At 35.8% G+C, this 15,643-nt stretch overlaps 1 protein-coding gene across 6 annotated transcripts in view; it reads right to left on the bottom strand.

Annotated features, from left to right (window-relative positions):
• CPEB3 (cytoplasmic polyadenylation element binding protein 3) overlaps positions 1-15,643 on the bottom strand; it is a 92,349-nt gene that overhangs the window by 30,184 nt on the left and 46,522 nt on the right. For 4 of the 6 annotated variants that reach the window (XM_037400489.1, XM_037400490.1, XM_037400488.1 and 1 more), the window contains exons 5-6: positions 6,522-6,545; positions 1,566-1,733 (exon numbers count right to left, since the gene is read on the bottom strand). In XM_037400489.1, the coding sequence (XP_037256386.1) occupies positions 1,566-1,733; positions 6,522-6,545 (192 nt within the window). The remainder of the gene's footprint in view (positions 1-1,565; positions 1,734-6,521; positions 6,546-15,643) is intronic. The other 2 variants (XM_037400491.1, XM_037400493.1) reach the window with 1 other exon arrangement.

Genomic DNA, 15,643 nt, shown 5'->3' with positions numbered 1-15,643 from the left:
AAGTGAATATGCTTCAGCTGTGGTCTATTTCTAATTATAGCCACAAAGCAGGGTCAGATACAGCCACATGGGACTGACGGAGGAGCTACATGTCAGCATGGCCACTCCTTGTAGCATGCCCTAGAAAGCAGGCTGCATTAGGTCATGCAACTGTGGGGATTTCACCTTCCTCAGTCCCCTCTGGAAATCTGCCTTGAATTACCAAGTTACTACTTTGCTTTTTTCAAGCATCAATTTAGAAACAGTGTGGAACACACATCTCAAACTATACTAAAGGACAATTCTGTTTTACATGCAAATGCTTCAGAAAAAAGTATTTTAAGTTACTCTTTTAAAATGTTTTTTGTTAATGCATTTATATATGTATTTTGAAGAAAGAATTAGTTTAAAAATTATCTAATGCAATGATAGATAGATCAGAGCAACAATCCATCAGGAGAAAAGCCTGAAGACAAAGGCAGTGCTTTTCCAATTTTTTGATTGCTGTCTGAGATGTGTCCAGTTTGTCTGACTCCATGAGTTGCACATCAGATTCTTCAAGCAACTAGAGTCACAAAACACTTACCGTATAACTTGAGAGCTGAAGGACAAATGTGTTACTTGAGTAGACCTCTTATGGAAGAGGATAACAGCTCCTAAGTGGCTATGTTACTTCCTTACAGGATAGGCTGGGCATATATTTTTATTCTGAGTGACCCAGCAATGTTCACATCAGTTATACCTGTTGGCCTGCTGCTTCTTGAAGTCGGGGATTCAGATTACTCAGCAGTCCCTGTTGATACAGTCCTACAACTCTTGATGTGACATGGGAACTGCATTTAAGCTGTTTGTAAACCATAGATTGGCAACATACTATTTTCTTTAATGCACGTAGTTTAGGCTTCAATTTAGTAGATCAGATTCTGAGATCCCTATGTATGTTGATTGAAGATACACTGTGGAGGATTCCAGCTATAGTATGAAAAATACACCAAAAACTGTCATGATTTTGGTGTAGGAGTTGGGGTGTGTGGGGGCACACACAAGTAGAGAAGATACTGAGACTGAGAAAAAACCTGACCATCTCTACTAAGCTGGTTATTATTTTGTAACCACATTGGTTGCCCTACATTTGTTAACTCAACAGTACATATATGCTGGATATAAGAGCTGATTAATTAAAGCCCAATTTATTTTGGTAAGGACTGTATTAACAACGTCCTTAAAGTCAACCACATCTCTTAAAAAAAAACAGGGAAAGACTACAGAGGAGTGGCAGTGGAAACCCACGAAGTTCACTTTTCAGTTTTCCCACTTTACATATGTGGGAACATACGCTGCTATTGCAGATTAGACCTGCTACACAGGCATTTCTGTCTCCATCTCTTCTGATCTACAGCACAAAAGAATGCCAGGTGAGTTCTCAGGTGTTGCAAGGGGTGCTAGGGTTTGTTTTAAATAATGCCACAAGCACAAGAGACATACCTGGAAAAATACATTTGTTTTTATAAATATCTGACCTTTTTAAAGTAATTATATGAAAGCACCAATTCCCACATCTCACCAATGTAACTTATTCACAGTACCTTCATCAATGTCAGGAGGAAGACCTCCAACAAACACCTTTCTAGAATAGCGTTCCACTCTTTCACCATTCTGACAGCGTGTTGGAGAGCTGAGACCCGATGATAAAGACTGATCACCATGGCTGTCATCTAGGAAGCCATCTTCAAAAGGAAAAAGCGAAGACCGACCTGTAACAGATTTTGTAATATCTACAGTTAACGCTATAACCTGGAGAATTAAATATTTCAGTAAAAAACATTATATTTTCCTTTTACTGTTTTGCTTTAACAGAATTTGCATTAAAGAGCCCAGCTAAGTGGTCCAGTTATCCAAATTATGTTCATTAGTATAGCTTCTATTTTTCCAAGACCATATTATCCTTACAAGACAAAAACCCTAAACTAGCTTTAAAACAAACCCTTGCAACTGGCTAGCAATGAAAACGAACAAGAAATCTGATGAAATTGTGTGTCATAGCTATAGAAAGAACCTTTGTAAGATTTACATTTCAAACCGATTCTTAGGGATTTTAACCTTCCATAATAGATCTTGAAGGAACGATCTTAAAGAGGAGATCCTTCAAGCCACTGCACTGCTGAACAGGACAGACTCCTTCAGAATGCTTTACAGGGTCCTAACCCCAAGGCTGCATCACTTCCTCCTTGAATGAGCAGAGGCCCAGTCTGAGTAGGGGGGCAAACAGCAAATTAAACATAGAAAAGCTTTGTATTGTAGATATTAAACACGCAGGTGAAGCAAGAAGCTTAGCTAACAAGAAAAAAAATTCTTTAAAATCTTACTAAATAAACCACAAAAAACCTCCACTTGAAGAAAAAAGTTGGTAGCTAGGACAGCCTGTCAAGCTCAGTGTTAAAACACCCTTTCAGTAACAAATTAGCAAAAAGCAGTACAAATGGCTGCTACTCAGTTTGTTAATGAAAAGTAAGGAACTTATCTGTGATCACCTGATGCTATTACTACCAAAGTACACACACATTATCTTAAGAATAGATTTATTAACCCATAAAGTAAAAAAATATTCAAAGTCTGTATGTAAGTAACACTGTAGAACACAACTTTAGAATTTAATAATTCCCTACACCCGAGTTGAAAAATAAATCCTGCGATGTCGAGAGATGTATAAATGAGAACCCTGTCTTAACTCTGAAGAGACTAACTATCCCCTCATACCATGGAGGATTCCTCCCAGGGATAGAATTATAATTGATTGATACAAACAATTGATAGGGGGTTAATTACAAATATAAATAGCAGGGCACAATTAAATTCAAAAGTAATGCATCACATGAAACTAACTAAGGAAGAATTAATACCATACTAGTATTAAACTGCACAGGGAAGTACAGGAAATAAAAACATGCAGAAAGAGAAAAATCAAAGACATGCAAAGGGACACTAGTCAGAAAAATGTATAAAATTAAAGCATCACTAATAGAGTCTCCAGTAATAGAGGACAGATTACAAAAAAAGAAGCAACAATCCTATTTATGGAAAACAAGCTAACACACAAAAACCAGAAAAGATGTTCTGACTGACACAGAACACCAGCCTGATTTTTTTACTGAACACCAGGCACTAGAAACATCTTGATTAGAAAGAATATATTGATTGCACAACATTGACAGAGATCACAGATACAAAAATCCACTGAAGCAAAAATCCCACTGTGCTTTTAAGTACCAACATAAGAAACAGGTTAAACGCCACAATCAGAGAAGGATTTAGAGATGCTAGTCCTCAAAGTCTAGTATAACTGGTTGTCAGAAATGGTGGGTTTAGAGCAGGGGTCCTCAAACTTTTTAACCAGGGGGCCGGCGCGCGGATGAAGTGGCAGGCTGTCATCTGCAGCTGCTTGGTTTCCCCCCCAACCCCGGGCAGGGGGGTTCTGTAAATACGGGGGGATGGATTGAGGACCCTGGGGGACCCTGGGGGGCCATAGTTTGAGGACCGCTGTTTTAGAGCATAAAACAGGAAAGACTATTGATGAATATTTTGTTAATGGACAAATAGGTCATGCACATATATAAACATATGCATTTCAGTAAAAAAGAGAACACATGCATGAGAGAAATCATAACTAGGAAGGCTAAATTTGTGTAAAAATATCAAATCAGAAAACTCCTTGAACAGTAGGACATTTGAAAATATCCATAAGAGACTGACATTACTAAGAAGCTCAATAATCTTTTAATTCCCCCACCTCCAACCTACCTTCTTGTAAAAAATAAAACAAGCAGACATGAGCCATTAACATGGCTCATGAGTCATGACATGAGTTGACATATCAAATTAATAGACACTACAACAAGGTATCCAACTGAAATACAGATCTACAGAGGAGGCTGAATAAGTGCTGAATTCTGAAGGAAATAAAAATGCACAGCAGCTTAAAAAGCAAGGTATCACCTCTTGACAGTCTGCAAGCATTCTACTCATCTAAAGTAAATGAAAAGACGATCTAAAACTTATAGTTAAGTCAAATATGGAGTTAAATGTATGAAGTATACATTTAAAATAATGCAAAGCATACAGACAAGGGAATAGGGAATGTTTGTTCACATTCTCTTCCAATAATGGGGAAACTAATTTGCATTGAACACAATCAGTACACAGTGAGGCTGAAAGCAAGTCAAAACTGTGGAACCCCTTGCCACAGGCTTTTCAGAATGCTGACAAGTTTAGGTAGGTTCAGAAAAGAGAATGAGCAAGAAGAGGAGAAAAAACCATTCTGAAGCAATAAATATTGAGACATCACCTAAAGAGACTCCCAGAGGGAAATCCTATTTTTATACACCTGCGCCCCTCCCCTGGCATCTCTGAGTTCTCAGTGTAGCAGAATAGATTTTAGGCTGATTTCCCATAGCTATGCTTACATCTGTACCTGAAAAACTGGTTGTAAAAGTTAAAAACAAGGTACCTAGAAAGAACATGACTCAGCAGATCTAAGCACGATAACCTACAAAGAAACGCTTGCTTCTTTACTCACAGAAAACAGAGGATCAAGTAGAGAACTGATAGGTTATGGTAAGCCCCAAGAACTTTCTGACAAAATCTCTTCTCACTGAAGATGCTTAGTCACAGTGACAGAATCAAACACTAATTAAACTACTTCAGTTTAACAAACATCAAACGAGTCCTTCCACAGATTCACCTCTGAGTGCTCTGCATATTACCACAATGCAAATGGTAAAAATAATGAGGGGGATATATGAGAACATTTGATAAACACCACACCACTTTTAAACAGGCTATTGTAGAATGTCATGTTTCTTAAGATTAAGAAAGCTCAAAACACCATTATAAAATTCAAGATAACAAAAAGCATGATTATCACAGACTTTAATATTGTATAAATAAGACAAGTTACAAAATCCCTAACAATGATCACACACACACACACACACACAAATCTACTTGTAACTATGGAAAAGCCTGAAATTCACATAGGAAACAGTTATTATGGAGTGAAACATGCTTTTTGCTAGAGTAAAAAAAGCACCTGAAGGTCCAGCACATTCGGATTTGCCCTGTTTTGTCACCACTGCATTTGTATAAAACAGCCTACACTGTATCCATCACAATTACTGCCACATTACTATATTTTGCTTCCACAAGTAAACATGAGTTGCACAAAATTAATAGTGTCCAACCGAATCCCACCACCTTCCCTGTTTTGGTGCCATTTGATCAACCTGGAAACACTTGCCACAACAAACAGTTTTCACATGCAAAGAGAGTATACAATATTCTATACTCTGCACACTTTCCAATTCATTTCAGTACCATGACAGCACTGAAAAAGTGTAAGTATTAGGATGCTTTCAACATCTGTTAACAATAGCCTGTTCTCTGGTCGCAGGGAAGAATAGGAAGGTAAGTTCACGGGGAATATTTAAATCTTTCTTTTTGTTTTAGCTATGACAAACACTAAAACCAGTCAGCTTTGAACAAAATCAGCTGAAATTCTACATTATAAACTTAGTACAGCTTGTACAGCCTATTACCTCAATCCATACATATGTACAAACTACAAGTTACTTATATATTTGTCGGTTTGCTTATATGGCTAGATTTGTTTCCAAGTTTCTTCACAAACATGATGAAATTCTACATTTTGTAAAGTGATGTCACATGCATAACTGTCACACAATAGATGAAAAAGAAGATAGAATGAAGTTTAATGCTGGAGTACACCAAGCAGATGGCACTACCCAACTTTTAACAGCTGCAATCTTCACTGTTATTTTCTCAATAAAAAAAAGTCTGTGTAAGCTACAGCACATAAACCTAAGCTACATTAGTAGCTTTCTTGATTGTCAGCAAGCTTGCTATTATCCATTAATCTCTCAGAATAAACTTATATGCAGCACTGTACATTTGTAAAATGTTTTCAGTCTGCTTTTATTTTTTGACGGTTGCCTATGGTTAAATAAAGTTAAAATGTGCTCAAATGTGGTTTCTTTTTTTATTATCAATATTCACTGTTGAGGGCAGTTATTAGTATTGGTATTCACAACGTTCTACCTAAGGCAATCCAATGTAATACTCAAGTGTAATATTCAATGAAAGGTGTTTCAACTAAGCAAAAACTATTTTTGAAACATTCAATGCACTAGTTATACACTGCACTTTTATCAAACCCCTCCAAACCTGAAAATCATTTTTTTTAACACTGTGCATTTAAAGTCATAAATATGCGTCATGAAAGTCTTTACATTTAGTCATCCTCCAGTTCACTAGTAATAGCAACACATTTGAAGTTACCATCTCAAGATCATCATTGCTTTAAGCTGCTATTAAGAAAGCGTTGCTCTGCAAATGAAGATGACTGATTTATATGAAGCAATTGATCAACCAAATAATGTTAAAATTGGTAACATCATCTTATCATAAGAAAACTAAATATTTATTTCTCCCACTATTCAGCAAACAAAACATTTAGTAAATACTTTTACCTCTTCTCCGCCCATAGCTCCTGGCTGCATGTAAACACAGAAGAAAATTGTCGGTATAGCTGTCATTAGATTTAGCTCCAAAAGCAAAAGAAAATGTAGCTTCCACCTCTTCTCTTTTTCCCCTCCCCCCATAAAGAAGGAAAAGACATTACAAAAGTGCAAGATGAAATTCAGAAAACCCAAGACAAGAGAAAAAGTTTGAAGACGACACAACTGGGGAGGGAGGGGAAAAAGAAGAAGAAAAAAAAAAAAAAAAAGGAACATACCTGCTGTGCAAGTTTTCTACATAGCAAAGGTATTAAAAAAAAAAATCAGGCACATCAGAATTACAGTACTATAAAATAATAATTTAGGATTAGGGTTTTAAGAGGCAATAAACAATCAACAGTAATCCTAATTAAAATAATTCATTTTGCATTTTATTTAGTTGTGAACATATTTTCCAGTTATGTTTCAATTTAAATAATTAACCATTTGTAAATACTAACATCCTACCAAAACAGTATAAACTCAATAGCCAGTATGTTCAGACAAATAAAAACAGATTGACAAAACGTATTTATAACTACCAAAATTTATACAGCATTTCAATGAGACATACATCTATGGCAAAATCCACAATGTACAAGTGCAGAAGCATATTTCTTCATATAATGGGAAATGCAAAAAGCAGCATTTTTTGATCTGAAATTTTAGAATACCAGAAAACAATCTGGAAAACAGTGTCTGCTGCACAAAGACTTCAATCTGTCACAAAAGGTATCTGCGGTCTTCCAAGGTAATCAAATGTGGAAGGCTAGGGGTCAGGTTGTTTTTCAACAGAAAGTGAGCTTAGGCAATAGGTAATAGAGCCTTGTTTTGTTCTTTTCTCTCTTCACTGCAATACTGTTTATGTTCCTCCTCCTTCCCAAACCCATCTCTTACTTCCAAAACACAATGCCTTCCAGCCCTGCCCCACACAGCCAGGTTTTAGGCATGATTCCTTCAGCTCTCCCTACAATCCCCTTTAGCCCACTTAATCTAGTTTCCACTCCCTTCTCCTATATCCCCAGTGTCCTCTACCATAAAACCTTCCATTCTTCCCATTTTTCTATTTCCATCTTCAAACGCACATCCCGAGGTGTCCCACCATACCCCTCAGTCTTCCCTACCTACTTTCCTTTGGCCAGAAATTCCAGGACAGGTCGGTTGCAGCTAGCTGTGAACTACTCATCCACTGATGGGTCCCCTGGCTGTCACCTCTGAGTGACTCCAGGGACTAACCAGAGCAAGGCTGAAGCTCCTTCAGCACAGGCACTAGTAACCTCTCTTCTACCCAAGTAGCTGCTTCTTCAAGCCCTGAAGAAACACTGTCGTGGACACCATACACCTATGTCTTTTTTCTCCCACCATCAATGAGGTCACAAAAGAGCAACTATAAGAGTTCTTCATTAGGGAAATTAAAAAATTTCGAGGGCTATGATGAAGAACTGCTTCACAACTTATGTTTAGCATAAAGACAACAGAAGCTGTTTGTGTGAACAACTATTAAGCTACAGTAAGGTAGCTGGTAAGCCCTGAAACAGACTCTGCTCTTTGCACAGCGTGCGATAGAGAGAGTTAATACAAGAGGCTGGCTTTGCAGCAAGAATAAAATCAATCCTCCTTTCAAGTCACTGCTAAAACCATACTTCATTACTTATTATAATGGCAAAGAATCATTGTCAGACCTCATGTAGCAAGTCCTTGTCTTGATGACTGCCCACACACCAAAAAAAAAAACCCAAAAAAACCCCCAACTTATCAACGTTTTGAGAGTAATTTAGCTGAAAGAGGTTTCTCAAACAGAAGTCTACCAATCTAAAAATTAAATTTAAAAAAGTGTTACTTCAGTATGACATGAAAAAGACTTCTGTGCTTCTTTTTAAGAAAAGAAAGCTTTATATGCTTAAGGTAAACATTTAGGCTCTGAACAAGGTAACAGTACATGATGGTAGAAATCTACCACAGGCTTCTGTAAATTTTAGAATAACCTATTGCATTCATGTATTATAACACATCTATGTTATACTGCACTGCATAATATTACTTTTATCTTAGATAAGCCCTCACAAACATAGCCTTTATGTCCATAAATGAGTTTTACTGAAGGTATATTTACAATTGCCTGTAAATTCTAGCAGGAAAATAGTACAATACACTTGAACAGAAAGACAGTCTAGACAGCTTTCGCTGATTTAAAAACCTTACATCACATTTAAAAACTCAAAGAAGGTGAAGTTTCACCATTGTTGATTATATTATATATATACAAAGAATTTGAAAATGAACTCTGTTTTATGCAGTGTTTACATTAAAATGTTACTTTTTCCAACAAGCTGGCAATTATTCAGCAGGGCAACTTAAGAATGTCAACACACACTTTATTATGTTGTTTACGCAGAAAGAATGTGTCATTTGACACAAGTCAATAAAAAAATACCCGTCTTGTTAATAAGTCAAAGTTCAGAGCACAACAGAATTACTAGAAGGAATGGTTCATCACATAAATTTCGTAAGACCTCCGGTTTAAGTATTTTGGAAAATAAAACATTTAGAAGTTCTTCTTGAATGGAGACATTTAGGAACCAACAATAAAATTATTGCGCTATTAGAAACTATGAAGTTACCAGTGTTTTTCTGAAGTTACTTTCTCTCCTAGGCAATTCCAACAGAGGACAAAAGAAAGGAGACTGGGAGCTCCCAAAATTGTACCCACCATCAGTGAAGCTACTCCTATATACTGGTTTTGTTGCCAAATATGAATGTCATTTCATATAGAAAACCATCTCCTGAATTTCAAAATTCAGCACAAAAGTGATTCTACCCTAGGTACCTCATAGAACATGACAGTATTAATGAAAACCTAGCTGTTTTGAGAAGTGATGAGTGTGTTTTCCCATATAAAATATGAAATTGTTGCAAACAAGCACCGATTTGTTGTGTAACTCCCAAATCCATCACTACTGTGTCAGTGTTTCTGCACCCCTTTGCAACTTTCTTTAACTGACAGGTAGAAAGTTACATAACCACTATGTCCCAGATTGCAGGTACTCAAATACAAGGGAACAACACATTCTTTTTTACCCAATAACTCCCCTGAAACTATTAACTCACCTCATCCCAGAAGCTAAGTGTACTTTTACAAACATTACACTGTACGTTGAAGAACAGAACTCAAGCTTTTAACAAAAAGCAAACCAAACTCCCCAAACCCTAAATCTTGCAGTGAAATTAAGTAAATTTAGTGCTAATGCAATTGGAATTCTCAAAAGCCTGCAGTTAAGGATTACCCATTGTTGCAATAAATCAAAACACACTCAACAGAAATGCTCAAATTTTAGATGCATCTCAAAAAAAAGTTATATGAAACTGATGAAAAAGAACTTATTTTCTGATTTTTTTCCCCCACTGCTTTATTATAACATGGGACTGGTTCTGCATCCTGGATACAGATCAAATAGCATTTCAAGGAAATAATAAATTTGTGAATCCAAAACTAAATCAAACAAACTAGATCTACATTCTTTCCGTATCATAGCTAAAAGTGAATCTAAGCAGTTAATTTCAAATACAGAAATAACACCATTTATTTGTATTATCACATTTTATAGAGACTTAATATGAAGTATTTTGAGATTTTTAAAAACATTCTTTCTTCACTGTTGGTACTTATCTTATTACTGCAATAAAGTGTCCACAATATCAAAGATAGATATTTCAAGGTAATCTTAAATGCATTTCTTCAATTGACTTAAAATAGCATTATCTCTAGGGAAAAAAAAGTCAACATGTCCAGATCTGAAATTTTGGAGCTAGAAGGGCTAAAGGAAGATTTATTTGACAAGACTGGGAACCTCCCTGATTTATAAAGGTACTAGGAATCTTATTCCTAACTTGAAAAACTCATCTGTAATCTTGAAGCAGCCACCAGTTCAAAACAATACTTGCTGTAAGACACTGAGTTCTCCAGTAAGTGCCTTTGGGAGACATTCTTGTCTTTGTTAATTTTAGCCAACTCATTTGCTATAATACAAATAAATTTTATTTATGTACATCTTTATGATTTTAAAAGTATCTACCATTCACCAACCTGTCTCAAATTACCCATGTGTAAAAATCATAGTTGCAATTCCGGCAAGACAAATCAAAAGTTTTGTCTTTGATCACTCTGTCAGTCCATGCTACTCTGTTGAATGGTCAAGGTTATATAACAAACTGTCAAAATGGAGGGGGGGTATGATTTAAAAGAAGAAAAAAATTAAAAATAATCACTAAAAAAGAGCTAGGTAAGGAACATTTTATTCTAAAAGTGGATTTTCATACAGTTGGAAGTATATGAAAAACAGCTACAGCAGAAGCAGTTTTAGTAACTTAATTTGTAGCAATCAATGTAAAAAATATATGCACATAAACATAGTTTACAATAAATACAACAATTTTACTAACTAAAAGAGGGGTCAAGGTTAACAAGAATAGTTTGCATACAAAGATGAGGCTAGTGCTTGAACCAGCTTGAGTTTACTGCATATAAAAAACTATTTCTTCAATAACAATTTCTGGATTTTATCTAGTAAGAAGAAAGCTGATAAATGAAGATGACAAGATAAAACTCCACTAAGCCATATGCCTAAAAGTTTGGGGGAAAATAAGAATTACATTTAGGAGAACAAAGAATTAAACTTGATCGTTATCATTTTTGTGTTCCTTGCCATAGTATGGTTATACTGACTTTTATATGCACATAAATCTATTTGCTTCCAAACAAAGCTTTCTATATATTAATCTGTTATTTGCTGAACACTCATCCCACTTTTTCAGGGATAGCATTTGCAATTATTTATACTTCATCATGTTTCACCATTTGAGATTTGAGGGATAATTTTTCATGATGAGCAATGCAACAGAACAGCTTGTTTATGAAAATAATACTCTTTCTTCCCCTTTTCCTATAGCTACAGTCTTTTTAGAGAGGTCTTTGAAAGACAACATATAATCCAAATAATTCGCTTTTTGGGATTGAGTTAAATTATTGCTCATCTAAGAGTGCTTCAAAAGGTGGTTCTCAATTTCCACTGATAGATGGACTGGATGTTCAGATGGGCACTGCACTAATTTGGTGATATTAGCCTCAACAGTCCCTTCTGGCTCACTTTTTTTCCAATAATAGCAATGCAAGTGTTACAACAATCTCCCTGATAACATATGCTGACATACAACTGAATCCCATCATCGGGAAAATACAATCTACATGCAAGTTGTATGCAGTTAAGGCCCACATATGAGATCTCAAAACACTTGGTCAAACACACAAATTGCATTTGATATTCAAGACTATTGTTTAAACATCTTAGATCTTCCTTCCTCAGGCATACTGAGCAGCCAAGCATCTGTGCAGGAGGGAAGGCTTATGTATTTTACTTTCTTATAGTTTGGGTTTTTTTTAAAAAAAAGATTAATAAACCTCACATTTCTAACAGCCAGGCTGATAGGAACTTCCTTCATATTGCTTCCAATCTACCAAACCTAATTCTGGATTGCTGTCTTATCTCTTCTAGCATCATATATAATGCTTGTGGAACAGCCTGGCAAACCTTGTTCTTAAAATTCTGCAGAAACAGATGGCACTCACCCACAATAGAGAGGATCACACAGATGAAAGAAAAGCACGTTGGTGAGGTTATGAGGCAGGAAAAGTGGTAGGAAAAAAAAACCAAACAAGATAGTAAAGAGCTATAATGTTGGATTAAAAGGAAGACGATTTAGAGAAATCTTCCTCTGCTAAAAAAAGACTTTAGCAGCCACTGACAAGAGGTACTACCTTCAGTAACAGCCAAATCAGATCTCAGAAAAAACAGATGCTAATATAGAAAATTGAAAGGAAGAAAGAAGAAAAAGCATGTTTTATTGCTCCCCTGCTTCCCCCCCCCCCCCCCCTTTTTTTTTAAAAAAAATTGTACAGGTATAGAAGGGACTTTGAGGTATCAGCTTAGCCTGCCTCACAGCCCCCAAGGCAGCATCAATACGAACCGTTTGTACAGCTGGGTCTGAAAAACTTAACAAGGTTATGTGTAAAGTGACAGTTTGCACACTCTGAGACTCTCATGAACCCTGCTGCCTTTGCTATGTCACACTTCACAAGATCCCTTTTTTTCCCTCCAGTTAAATAAACGGATCTCTTCATGATCAAATTAGGTTTAGTTTGCAAAGCTTATTAGCTCTCTCAGTGTCTTTTATTCCTTTCTATTATTCTTTGTATGCTAATATGCTAGTAACCCATTAGAACCTGACCGGGCAATTGGGTTAAGGAGCTCAGCAAATTCCTATAGGCAGGTATAATATTATTATTGGAAGAGACTGATGGCCCTTGAAATTTTGCCACACGTTTTACCAGACTATTATCACTAACCCCCCCAAGATTTTATTAGCTATTAAACTGCCAACACAAGATTTTGCAAGACAAAAATTATTCAATAAATCTATTTGTAACGGTTCATTTCAAGGTATACCAACAGCACTGGCAAAAGATTTAAATATAAAATGCTATTTCAGCAACTCTGATATATCGAAACACTGTATGTGTTTGAAGACAATACATCAGAATGTAGGAAGAGCCAAGTACAATGGCTCTTAAGGAGACAAGGCAATTTGAAAAGCAATAGAAACATGAATATAAAAAACGAAATTGTTTTCCTGCCATTACATTTTCTGTCATTGCACGATGACTTGCCCTCATAATTATTATCTGTTAATAAAACATAGCCAAAAGCTCTACACAAACATCTAAAAAGGTGCCCCGAACTCTTGTCTTAATGTATTTTTCTGATTATTTTACTCAGAACAAACAGAATTAAATGACACTAATGAAAAGAAGAAAAGACAGTCAGATGGAGAGCAAATAGTACCAGACCTCACAGATGACACATTTTTGTATGCGACAAGAATGAACATTGGAAGCAGATGGAACATTTGAAGCCGAACAGCAGTGCAAAGTCACTGTACAGAGGAGCTTTAGGAAAAATAAAATTCCAGTATTTCACAAAGGGTTTATTCTCATTTGTTGGTTTAACTACCTTTAGACTAAACTAATTTTACTGAAGTAAGTTTGTTTGGGATCCCAGCAATACAGTTCAGTCCTTCATTAGAAAGATCACACACCCTCGTTTACTCCCCATCTCCCTTCTCCACCTGCTATACTTCTTTCTCACTGAAGTTTGTTCTTGGCTTTCTGGAGTTCACAAGCAGCATAAAAGATAGCTCACTACCTAGCACACAGGTGACTGTATTCATGCTGACCATTTAGTCCTATTTCTATAGCTGATTAAAAAGGAAAACTTAACTCAAGGGAACTCCCAGTGTCCCCCCAAACAGAAGCAATGGCTACAGAAATGAATGACTGCAAAGGGGAGTGATCCCTAGCATGAGAAGGGGAGGGAGGATACCTTTCAGTTAATTTTGGCAAAGCACATTGTTTTCAGACTTTGCTTAGTACTTAAACATAACTTCTAATAGGTACTGCAAACATCTACTAAAAATATCATCAACAGATGGTTTCCCTTTAAGTTCATACATGAATTTATGTAAATAAAATCAATAGTTCAATTTATGCCACATTTCCCCTAGAAATTACAGTATCAATTTAATAAGGTGCTGTAGATGAAAGTTTGTAAGAATTCTTCTACTAGAGAAATTTCAATTATAGATAGTATAGACAAAAGCTATGACTTTTTCCCTTTGCACAATATTTCAGATATAAATATTTGCATTTTCCTTTTGTTTAAGTGCTCTTTTGGATTATGCTCAGATCTCACCGAATATAAGAACATTGCATTCCTCAATAGAAGCCTAATTCTGATAGAAAACTTCAACTGCTTCTATAAGTGTTTATACACATGTGCAACAGTTTGTGTATATATGCAAGCATAACACCATTAACAACAAGAAGAGATTAATAATAATTATGCTTTTGAAAGTAATCTCTTCTGTCTCACTAGTTTTATTATTTCATAACTCAGTGCTTTGAGATGATTATTTACACTTTTCCCTGAGCAAGTAGCACCTTCCCTCAAACCAAACAATCCCCTTGAACAACTGTCTGTAAATGTTGAAGACTGTTGGGAAAACCCCTAGTTTCAAAAGGCTGTAATCAGTAAATAAGAATACCAGCTGAAGTACAGTTGACAGTGTTGCCATAAAGAATAAGAAGGAGCTAAAGAGACAAACACCCTCCAGAAAACTTTACTTCACATGTTGTAGGCAGAAGGGAAGTTTTACATTGCTGTTGGCCTGAGCCTATGTTGTCTTCCAGCTTCAAAAGACTGCGTATACTGCTAGTAAGAAATTGAGCTTTGAGTAATAAATCTTAAAGATTATTACTGTGTCTTCACAGGAAAGGAGAGAAATGCTTATGTAGCAATGAGTATAAATAGAACATGATGTTGGGATTTGCAGATTCAGCAGACAGTGTTTGGTTTTAACAAAAATTATATATAGGTATTATAAGTATCATGATTTCTAAAAGTTACGTTAAGTTCTCCAAATAGTTCAAAAAATTCCTGGGATGAAATATCCTTTGGGGATTTTTAATTTTATTTTACTTATTTTATTTTTTTAAACCCAAGCCACAATTATGGCAGCACAGGAAAGCATATTTCTTCTTGGACTAACTTTCCTTAGTCTATTTCCCTGTGACAAGGGGAATGAACCACGTGGGAATTACATAGTCCTAAATTTCTCAATTTTAGCTGCATACAGAAGAGCATTTAAATCACAGAATGTAATTTTTAATGTACTTGAATACTTGCTTTTATTCTCAATCCTTCAAAGATTTAACAGCAAAACCCAACAGGTTTCACAGTACAATAATTCTAGCTTCTGGGCTCTTAGTAATAGCCAAAAATGGTGCGGCCTTGAAGAGAAGAGATGCAGGAGACTGGAAATACATGGGAACTTACCCAGACTTTTGATTTGCACTGAATTCCATTCAAAAGAACAATCACTACTATTTTGCATAAATTGTGTATTTATGATTCCAGGCTTATGCAAGTCTGTAAATAGTTAATACTTCAATAAACCCATAATATTTTAAATACTGGAAATACATA

The sequence above is a fragment of the Falco rusticolus genome, chromosome 9 (assembly GCF_015220075.1).
Source record: "Falco rusticolus isolate bFalRus1 chromosome 9, bFalRus1.pri, whole genome shotgun sequence".
NCBI lineage: Eukaryota > Metazoa > Chordata > Aves > Falconiformes > Falconidae > Falco > Falco rusticolus.
This window is presented reverse-complemented; position numbering and strand designations above follow the sequence as displayed.